The 11,875-nt window shown below is 34.1% G+C and overlaps 1 protein-coding gene across 1 annotated transcript; it reads left to right on the top strand.

Moving 5' to 3' along the window:
* The first annotated feature begins 1,079 nt into the window (after positions 1-1,079).
* Positions 1,080-4,803, top strand: LRRTM4 (leucine rich repeat transmembrane neuronal 4). Its single transcript, XM_005888477.3, has 2 exons — positions 1,080-1,224; positions 3,004-4,803. The coding sequence occupies exons 1-2, from the start codon at positions 1,221-1,223 to the stop codon at positions 4,554-4,556; spliced, it is 1,557 nt and encodes a 518-aa protein (XP_005888539.3). The 5' UTR covers positions 1,080-1,220; the 3' UTR covers positions 4,557-4,803.
* Positions 4,804-11,875: the final 7,072 nt, after the last annotated feature.

The following is an 11,875-nucleotide window of genomic DNA, read 5'->3' as shown; positions in this document are numbered from 1 at the left end:
AATTCTGCATATATGGCTGATGAGATTCAGTTTAGGCTGTTTTTTCTGTTGAACTCTTTGTCCATATGAACAATCAAGAAAGTGATGGATATATGGATAATGAACAACAGTCTGAATGAAGTTATTGAATAAAAATAAATGTAATTCAGCTAAAAAGAGACTATTTCTTTTTGTGTTTTGCTCAAAAAAGATGTGTATTTAAAACAAACCAACATCAACAAAAATAAAAAAATAAATTATTTCTACTGTTAAAAAATATATATCCCCTGTGATGCATACAGGAAAAATATCAGGTCAAAGTAACTAAAAACTACTAATTGTTTAATATTTACAGAGGCAGTATTTTACTTAATATTTGATATCACTGAATAAAGCTCTTTGGCATAAACCTTTCATAATATATATTATCAGAGGGGAAAAAAAAAGTGATCCTGTGCCTTTAATTTCCCTTTCTGAGAGAGGGAAGGCTGCACACCACTGACAGGCTCACTTGTTCCCGTCTTTAATGTGCAATCTGTTTTCTCCAGCGGAGGGCACTCAGTGTATCACAAACTCAAGCATTAGCACCAACAAGCTCTGAGCATCATCAGTCTCTGGAAAGCCTTCTGAATTAGACAAGGGCTGCCTCTCAGCACAGCTACAAAACACTTTAAACCTGACCAGCTAAATGGATAAACCTAGCCTGCATAGCTTTTAAACTGGGGTCTCATACAGCACAGGAGGCCTACTTGCTGGAAGAACTGAAAATCCAGAGGATGAATTGCTTTATCTGGGAATGGCAAAAGCCAGCACAATAAGGAATGCCAGGTATTCTGAAGATTTTTTTTTTTTTTTTTTTTCCTCCTCTCTTTTTACAGAGAAGTTGGTTACCTTCGAGATGGGCTGTAGCTCTTTTGCACAGATTGCCAGTTACTGCTGATGGATCTCTGGTGAATTACACAATGATGCTCAGAGCCTAGAGGCCCTCCCCCACCCCCCTACTGCTTCCACCTCCCTGCCCCCCATCCCACCCCATGCTGAATTTTTTTTCATGTACATATATATATATTTTTTTGTCTGTCCTCTCCGGGGAAGTTTGTGTGGGGCTACTAGCTCACATGCGGGATCAGAATTGTGTGAATGACAGCCGCACTGTGTCATGAAGGTGGTGGTGGTTTCAGCACGAGAGACCAAATAAGAAGAACGCTGAGAGAGGGGGGATCCGTTTTGGATGACAAAGGATGGGTAAGTGAACTTTTGTTGTTTCCTTCTTAGCAAAGCTGATCCTCTTGGCTTCCTATTCTCAGTCGTGGCATTAGCTGATAAAAAAACATCAAAACAGGCAAAAAGCGGCAGCCTTGGAGTTTGCCAGTTGACTCACTATAGTTGCTATTATATTTTTAGATCATTTTCCTTTATTTTTTTAAACTGTAAATGCATAACACGGACTTAAACAGACTCTGGAGAAATATCTTTATGACTGTTTCTTCCGTATGCATATCCTTGCTTGGGAATTGAGCATGAGATAAATGATATATTTGCTTCTATTTCTTGATAATATTAACCACGCTTGTATTTCTGGTTGCTGTCAGGAAGATTGTCAACACTTTACTGCGTGTGTGTAGGGGTGGGGTCATTACTTTATCAGAGGTCGCACAAGGGCTTGTTTTATCTTTGAGGATGAATACTCAACACAGCTTCCAAATATCCAGCAGTCATTTGCCAGTCTTATTTTTTCAAGTGTGGCTGGCTTCCCCAGCCCCCCCACCCCTTTCTCCTGTCTGGGAGAGCTGGAATGTATTTCAATGAGTCTGTAGCTGGCAAGAGGACAGAGAGCAAGATGGGGTTTCAGATTAAAAAAAATAAATTAATTCGTTGAGTAAAAGAGTTTCTTTTCTTAAATTAAGAATTTGGCTGATTGCCTGTAGTTTAAAAACATGAATATTTAAGATTAATACTGCAGCACAAGGTACTTTTTTTTTCTCACCACTAAAAAATAATAAATCTACTGTTGACAGAGGAAAGAAGTCCCTTAACATGCTATGACTTGGAAATGCAGCATCAGTGCCAATAGATTTCAACTTTGCAGATTTTCTGAAGTTAATGAAGGTAGGGGAGAAAAAAAGTCAGTGAGAAATTTGAGCAGTTTGGGATGGGAGAGGTTAGTAGTCTGCTGTTCTCTCTTTTGGAAAAGCATCTGTGTTAAGCATATAATAAAAACAATAAGTACTTCACAAGATTATTTTGTATTTTGTGCAAATATTTAATAGAAATTTGATAATCATAACTTTGGAGCATTCTGTGCTATCAGTAGTTAGGACTCTCAGCTGGTGATCACTGGGTAGGAGAACCTTAGTAGGAATCTCTTCCTGAATGTTGAGAGCTTATATGCTTATTAATACATTGACAGTACTCCCCACTGTTACTAGTCTGCATACCACACTTCATTGGTTGTGTATACTGGTCCCAGTCAGAGCTCCTATATGGTTACCTCATTATGCAATAGGGCTGCAATTTCAAGCTGGGCAAACTTGGGTTACCTTGACAATTTACCGAAGCTCCTTTGCCAAAACACAGCCTCTTTGCTCAACTAAGAAAGATGTTCAAATATAGGGTTTAGTAAGTCACATTTTTCCCATTACCAGAAGACTTAATATTCTTCCTTTTGGTACTGGTGTTTAACAGAGTGACTAGCCAAACGTAGATGTCATTAAATGTTGTCATTATGTGATAAGATAGGATGGATGTTTTCCAGTGTTGATGTGCATATGAACTCCTGAAACTCAGGAAGCTGTTCTTAGTTCTATGACACTGTGGCAATTTGGAAATCAAGGAAGAAAGAATGAAACCTAGATAGTAAGCATGCAATACTGAAGAAAATAAGGCTTTAAGTGTCAAATACATTGTTCTTAAATCAACTGTTCCATTACTACACTAGATGAGATGCCCCTGATATTGGTAAGCTGGTAGTGATTTACATTAATAGCTTTACAATGTGCATTTGTCTTCTTTTTAATATTGTAGGTTTCCATTTAATTACGCAGCTGAGAGGCATGCGTGTGGTGCTAGTGCTACTTCCTACACTGCTGCTTGTTATGCTCACGGGGGCTCAGAGAGCTTGCCCAAAGAACTGCAGATGTGATGGCAAAATTGTGTACTGTGAGTCTCATGCTTTTGCAGATATTCCTGAGAACATTTCTGGAGGGTCACAAGGCTTATCATTAAGGTTCAACAGCATTCAGAAACTCAAATCCAATCAGTTTGCCAGCCTTAACCAGCTTATATGGCTTTATCTTGACCATAATTACATTAGCTCAGTGGATGAAGATGCATTTCAAGGCATCCGTAGACTGAAAGAATTAATTCTAAGCTCCAACAAAATTACCTATCTGCACAATAAAACATTTCACCCGGTTCCCAATCTGCGCAGTCTGGACCTCTCCTACAATAAGCTTCAGTCATTGCAATCTGAACAATTTAAAGGCCTTCGGAAACTTATCATTTTGCACTTGAGATCTAACTCATTAAAGACTGTACCAATCAGAGTTTTTCAAGACTGTCGAAATCTTGACTTTTTGGATTTGGGCTATAATCGTCTTCGAAGCTTGTCGCGAAATGCTTTTGCTGGCCTTTTGAAGTTAAAAGAGCTCCACTTGGAGCACAATCAGTTTTCCAAGATCAACTTTGCTCATTTTCCACGTCTCTTCAACCTCCGTTCAATTTACTTACAATGGAACAGAATTCGCTCCATTAGCCAAGGCTTGACATGGACCTGGAGTTCCTTACACAACTTGGATTTATCAGGGAATGATATCCAAGGAATTGAGCCAGGCACATTTAAATGTTTGCCCAATTTGCAAAAATTGAATTTGGATTCCAACAAGCTTACCAACATCTCACAGGAAACTGTCAATGCATGGATATCATTAATATCCATCACTTTGTCTGGGAATATGTGGGAATGCAGTCGGAGCATTTGTCCTCTATTTTATTGGCTTAAGAATTTCAAAGGAAATAAGGAAAGCACCATGATATGTGCAGGACCTAAGCACATGCAAGGTGAAAAGGTTAGTGATGCAGTGGAAACATATAATATCTGCTCTGAAGTCCAAGTGGTCAACACAGAAAAATCACACGTGGTACCCCAAACTCCCCAGAAGCCTCTGATTATCCCTAAACCTACAACCTTGAAATCTGACCCTAGCCGGTCCACCCTTGAAACACCAAGCCCTTCCCCGGGGTTTCAGATTCCTGGCACAGAGCAAGAGTATGAGCATGTTTCATTCCACAAAATTATTGCAGGGAGCGTGGCTCTCTTTCTTTCAGTGGCTATGATCCTCTTGGTAATCTATGTGTCTTGGAAACGCTACCCAGCCAGCATGAAACAACTTCAGCAACACTCTCTTATGAAGAGGCGGCGGAAAAAGACCAGAGAGTCTGAGAGACAAATGAATTCCCCTTTACAGGAGTATTATGTGGACTACAAGCCTACGAACTCTGAGACCATGGATATATCGGTTAATGGATCTGGGCCCTGCACATATACCATCTCTGGCTCCAGGGAATGTGAGGTATGAACCATGATCCTCCTAAAAGCATTTCCACTGCGGGGAAGGAGAGGTAAATGTTTGAAGCTCTAGAGGTGTCTCTAATCACTAGAAAGATTAATGACCCTTTTGCTTTTGGGTTTTGCTCAGTGTGCAAGGTTACTTAATTAAATTACAACCACGAGGAAATTGACTGCTCTTTTTATTTTTCCTTAAATGGTTGAAACTTGAAGGAAGTTCATTCAAGGATGAGATTAAGTTGGAATAAAGCACTATGTTAAAGCATCTGTTTTTTTTTTTTTTTTTAAACAGGTTGTGTATAGGGGTTGGACTTACAGACACACATACACACAAACAAAACTCTTTTCATCCTAAAATTTATGTCTGGTTTTTGTTGTTTGACTTTGTAATCTAGTAAAGGAGGGGCTGGCTTAATTTAAAAACAAAGTGATTTTACCAAAATTCCAGGAGGTAATGAAGATTTAAACCAAAGAGCAATTTACCCAAGGGTTGATTTTGTTGTATATTTTTTACTTTTAATTAAAGCATGCAACAGGGATCTCACAGGGATAACTGTTTCTATGTTACTTGCCACTTGTTTATTATACCAGCATAGAGAATGTCAGGCCTATTGTGTAATTGTATTAAGGCATTAAAAGATGTCTTTTTTCCCTTCTTTCCTTCCTTCCTGCCTTTCTTCCCTCCTTTCTCCTTTCCTTCCTTTCTTTTCTTCCTTACTTCCTCCTTTCCTTTTTTTTTTTTTTTTTAATTACTGGACATAGATCATTTTCAAAGGTTTTTTAAGTGCTGGCTATATGTATGTAATCAGAATGAAACTTAAATTCCACGTTTTAGCTTTTCCCTGGTAACTAAAATAGGTCATGATATTGTGGGTGATTTAGCAATAACATGATGACAAGCATAACAGAGACTGTTTGTCAGTGTTGTTGTCACCCCCAAAGACATAATGTGGATTCTTGTTACACTAATCCAAAACTAAGTGATGCAAATATTTATAAATAAAAAGAGGAGATTTGGGTTCTGAGAATTTTCCCTTTCTGTAACAATCATCTCAAATGAAGGTGTTTCGTGTTATACTATTTTCATGAGAATAAGTTTGGAGTCAGTGTATTTTAAAGATCACAGATAGGAATGTATTTAGAGAAGAAAAATAGTCACAAATTTCCAACTTGTTAATAAGTAATGGTGGATGCCAATTATTCTTTATTTGGTAAAATTAATTAAAAAGTACAAAGATTGTGAGACTGCCAAAGCCTTGTTACTAGAATAAATTAGTAAAGAGAGGTAAAGTTCTGGCTCTGTGTCATCTTAATATCCAATTTTACATGATTACTTTCTCAAAAGAAAGTTTTAACAAGCATTTGAAGACTTTGCCCTTTTTACTACCAGTTATGAAGTGACTTAGCAGCAGCAGCATGAGTGTTGAAAAATATAATTTGCTCTTTTATGATATATATTCCAAATCTTTCCACAACCCAAACTTAAGAGCTAATGAAAATGTTTTCAGACAAAGTACTGAGTTTGAAATTATCTCCAACTCAGTGTAATTTGAAATATTGAGCTATTCTTCACAAAGTTTATTTTCTCCTCTTACATATGATTGTAAATAAGAAAAGTAATCCCTGATAATAAATCCCTAAGAGAAACCTGTACAAGAAATTGTCCTTAAAAATTAAAGAGAATACAAAATTTTATATAAAAATCTAGCAAGTCTTGATGTTTTTATTGCAAGGTAGTATTTATACAATATTTGTGAATATTAGTAAAGAAAGTTCATTCTGTTTTATTCTAGATTTGGCTTGTATTTTGAGATCCTCCTAAAAGCTAGTAATGTAAAAAGAAAATTAAAATCCAGTTCCATTCTTTCATTTTCTCTTTGAGTTTGTATTAGCATGGTGATTTTTATTTAAAAGAATCACCAGGAAAGATTCTTAAAGAGCTGGCATTTCAAAACAGTAGTTCTAAAACTTTTCCAGAGGTCTTAAATCCCAGAGACCATCCTTTAAAGACCACAGGCATTACCATGATTGAAACGAAATAAAAACATATTTCACTCCATAGAAACATGTTTTAAAATGCATTTTGATATTATATATGTTCCGTAGAGTTGTGTTTATGGTCATGAAATCGTGGTGACATTGTTGGGGATGGGTGTGGTGTTACAGCAGTAAGTAATGAAAAATTTAACTAAACATTGTAATGAAGATGTTCAATTGAAATGGTAGCCCTACTGAAATAGATCAAACTCTTAAAGTAGAAAATGGTAAGCTATACATCTGAGATCATTAACTGCACTTTTGAGTGTATGGGGTTCAACAAAGCTACATTGAAATGAATATTAATTTATTTTGAAACACAAATACACAGAAACAAACAGAGCAACTGCCACTCCTCCTTGCCCAGTTTATTATAGTTACAGATGGAAATAAGAACTGAGGAAAAGTAGATTCTTAGAAAGTGTTATGAAAACAATAATTTTCAATGTACTTCTATATCAACCCAGAGTAAAATTTCTTTTGTTGAGAAAACTCTACAAAATGAAGCCAAGAGAGAGATGTGATTTGCCCAAGTTTATGGCATTTTAGGACAGTGGATGTACCTTGAGTTTAGGTCTGGTGGTGTTTTGACAAACCTCACATATCAATAACTTTGAAAAATAGAGAACCTTAACATTTATGGTATATTTTTTTGAGGTAGGCTTTGTTATTCAAACATTGAATTACCTAATAAAGCCATAAATATTTAACTAGAGAACTTAGCACTAATGCTAATTTCTAAGATAGTGCCTTGAAAAAATTGCATTAAATTGAAAATTTTACTTACATAGTTGATGTTACCATCGATTATCATGGTCTAAATATGGTTAAAATATTCATTTTGTCTATTCTCTTTAAGAAGAAAATAAAAATATTAACATTCCTCCTTAGAATAATATCTATGACCCACCACACATATATGGCATGTGATCTATAAAGTAAATAATTTTGGTTCTGTTCTTTACGAATTTTAAAGGTCCAAGTGCACATTACATGATAAGAATCTGAAGAATATTATAATAATTTAGACAGTTAAACTTTATTCTATCTATAAAAGAATAGAGTAGATAGAAATGAATAATTAAAGATACATGGCAAAACTCTGATAGATTCATCTCAATCATACCTTGAGTGGATCAGTGTGCTTGGTTGCACTGAATCATTCAACTTGTTCTCAACATGTGTTCAAAGAAGGGAACTTAAAACCAAAAGGATACAGCTTTGTCTAAAGATTAGTGTCTTTGACAGAGAAAATTGCAAATACTTACTTTTGAAAATAGCTTGTGAAACTTTGGATAGCTTTATTGCATAAAAAGATTACAAAATTATAAAGTTACTTCATTCCACATACCAAAATTTTACTTACAGGTTATACAAAACAAAATTTTGAATACCTGGTTCTTCCAAGATATGTTTTATCAACAGAAAATAGTAAAAACTTTTATACAATTAATCATTGTGAATATAAACCAAGAGAGTTTGTCTTTTGAATTAAAATAGCTGAAATTAGTAAAACCTTAACATGAATAAATGTGGTCTCTAGAGAGATCCTGCATTTTAGAATGTTTTAAAGGAGAAGTAATTGAAATATAAAGTTTAATGATCCCATAATGCTAACAGTGCTGCCATTAGAAAAGTGGCAATATAGATGACATTAGGTATATATTTTCCAAATATTTAATATTTTGGTTATACTCTTTAAAATAAAACTGTATTGACTGTCATTTGGGCTTATATTCTTTCTTTCACTGCTGTGCAGTGGGTAGTGTAGACCATTTCTAATAATTTATATTTATTGAATGTATTAAGTCAGGTCCAAACTACTGATTTAAAAGGGCATATTAACTTCTTTCTTCACTGTAGAAATTGATATTTTGAAGTATATTGAATGAATTTCCAGGAGCTAAAATTCATAATATATTCAAACAGGATTCTAAGTGAAGCAGGCTCAGAATCACTAAGTTTAATACCCTTTCCATGAAGCTATGGAAAACAAAGTTAATTTTGTTGGCTGACTACTACTGTGTCATATTAAAAGTTCCAATTGAAACTATACTTTGTATATTTAAAGTCTATTTATGCTTGTGTGTGTGCCTGTATGTATGTGTTTTGTATTATGTAATTAAGTATATGTGCTTAGAGACAGAAAAAGTATATCTTGTCCATTCTGAACACGTGAAATACTAATAACAAAAATTTGGGTCATAATTACTGGAATTTGTTAGGAAAATACTTCTTAAGATAAATGTTTCATCCTCTCTAAAATTATACGTGTCTTATGTCCAGATATTCTAATGTTCTTTTTTGAAAAAGTAGAATTTAAACTATACACTATCAATTTTGCTGTGACTTTGGGCTAGTCATTTCATTTCTCTGTGAACCATCACTGAATGAGTGTATTCACCTAGTCGAGTATATCTCAATTCAGATTATTCCTAAGAATAGTCAACTTTGTAAAATCTTTGTGATCATTCCCAGGCTTACAAGAGCAAGATGGGATGTGGAAGAAAAACTGAGCTATTTGTAATCATCATCAATGAGAAAAGAGAGAACATCTTGAGTTAACTAAAAAGTGGCATGCTCAGGTGAGCAGCCATACAATTTCTTTATGCTTGAAGCGAGCATATATACATGTTAGCACACACACACAAATTTATATGTATTTTAATTTCTTCCAAGTAACCAGTTATTTTGAAAGCATTTAAATATGACTTTAAAAAATATACTCTCTAAATTTGATCCAACTAAATTTCATTCATGAATATGTTTTTTATTAAAGTCTGCAAATAGTACTGGTGAAGAGTGACAGCTGCCAGGAAGGCCTGATATGGCTAATTTAGGAATAATTTTTAAGCTGACAATAAAAGGTTCAATTCTTTTTGCTAGAATTAGCTTATGTTAGCATCTCATGAACAAGGTTTTAGTAAATGGTTTCTCTTTAAGAATCCAAGTTGAGAAGTCTGACTCTGGTATTAGGAATGTATAGCTTTTCATACACCCAAGTATTTATTAGATGACTCCAGACTTTTTCTTCTTGTGACTTTCCTATATTCAGCAAAATCTCGTCATCCTAGTTCTCAAGAATTACATTTATAGATAGCTTTATGCTTTGGAAGTTGTTCAGAAATATTAGCATTGGGTACGTGGTGACTCATCAGAACTTGCATGTCTCTAGAGTTTCATGAATCACTAAATCAAAATGAGACCAGGCACTCACCAGTATATATCACCAGACACTGATATACACTTTTGAAAGTTTTGAAAAATCACTCTGTCTTTTGATCAGTGGAGAGCATAAAAGAGATGTTGAATATGTTTTAAAAATTAAAAGTGCTTTTTATAGTACCAAAAGAACCATTATTCATTGGGTCAGCTTAATAAAATCTCAATATTCTTAAAATGAAAGAGAAATTGTGAGGGTATTTTTCTCATGCACTCCATAAGCCAATTAAAATTTTAACAGTTAATGAAGATTGATAAAAAGCACAGTATTTCCTCGATATCAGAATCATTGACTTTTTAATAAACTGCTTTAATATACATGAAACTGCTCGATATGTACAAAGGATATGATTTATACTCCTGAGTAGTTTAAAAGTAATGGTTAAACCACCAAGAGAAATTAAAGTCCTTTAAAAGTAAGATATTTGATTTTAAGACAGAGCTTACATATTTTAATACTTGTAAGGTTTGAAAATGAAATGATGGCAAAAATAATAAATATTAATAAAAGGTTTAAGTAAGAGTGAGAATATAAAAAATTCTGAAAAAAATCCATCTCCAAAAATTATGAACAAGCTTGACGAAAGGCAAAAGCTAAACAAAACTGATGCCTGGATATCAGATAATGAACATGTGTATAACTAAATAAGATTATGACTTTTAGCATTATTGTTTGTATATGAAAATAATATATTTTAATATTATATACATAATCTTATTAAACATAAAGAAAAAATAACTTTGAAGTATAATTGCTTTCAAACAACCATATGACATTAAAAACCCATATGTCCCACATACATATATTTTTAAAATACTGAAATGTATATTGCAAACAGATTGTAGATTAATTTATATTATACTTTTGAATGAGCCCTGTTCTTTACTAACATGTCCAGTATACCTGAATTGCCTCAAAAATAATTATTTGGAGGAGATATTAAAAAAATACAATGGCATCAAAATAATTTTGTTTCTTTTCTCATTGCCTTAATGCACCATGATGGTTTTCTGAATTTTTGGATATCCATAGAGCATGTCTCTCCTTTGCCTCAGTCATTTATATATTCATTGAATTCTCAGACTTTAGAATTAGGGATAAAGATGTAAAAACTGAACTTAGGGTAATTTCTTTGGTTTTCTTTTCTTTTTTTTTAAGTCTTCTAGTATATAAAAAGTAAGGTACAGTAAACATGTTTGAAACTTTGATTTTAAAAGAGCATTTTAAGAGAAAGAAAGTATAGCTTCAAAATGAAACTTCCTAAACAAATTTATGATTACCATTTTACCTACTATTTTAGTGGTTAGGATCTTCAAATTTCATTGAATTATAAAAACTAAAAATTGCATTAGTTTTTTACAATATATTTGAATATTTGAAACAGACAAACTAAAATGAGTAGAGATGAATTTGTTTAAGAAAACTCACTCTTTTTTTAGAATATTGGTAACCAAGCAGGGCTTCCCTGGTGGCTCAGCTGGTAAAGAATCTGCCTGCAATGTGGGAGACCTGGGGTTCGAGACCTGGGTTGGGAAGATCCCCTGGAGAAGGGAACAGCTACCCACTCCAGTATTCTGGTCTGGAGAATTCCTTGGACTATATAATCCATGGGGTTGTAAAGAGTCAGACACAACTGAGTGACTTTCACTTTCAGTAACCAAATGTATTCCAAAATAGAAATATATAATATTACGAATTGATGCCATTTTTGAGGTCACTTTTAGAGCAAAACCATATAGACCTTAATCTTGGCACACCAAACGATTCCAGACAAAGAGGGAAAATTCCTGAAAATGTTTTATTTTGGAAAATCAATGGTACTTAATTAATTTATTGTTGTTCAGTGGCCCAGGTGTGTCCAACTCTTTGCGACCCCATGGACTGCATCACACCAGGTTTCCTGATCCTTCACCATCTCCTGGAGTTTGCTTAATTCATATTCACTGTATATTTTCTTTTGAAAAGATGACAATTGCTGTTTTCTGCCTTCTTTTAAAGTTAAACATCATCAGATAAATCTTTGAAATTATATTGATTTTATTAAAATAAACAAGAAAACATCTTTGGAT

Source organism: Bos mutus, chromosome 11 (assembly GCF_027580195.1).
Source record: "Bos mutus isolate GX-2022 chromosome 11, NWIPB_WYAK_1.1, whole genome shotgun sequence".
Lineage (NCBI taxonomy): Eukaryota > Metazoa > Chordata > Mammalia > Artiodactyla > Bovidae > Bos > Bos mutus.
This window is presented reverse-complemented; position numbering and strand designations above follow the sequence as displayed.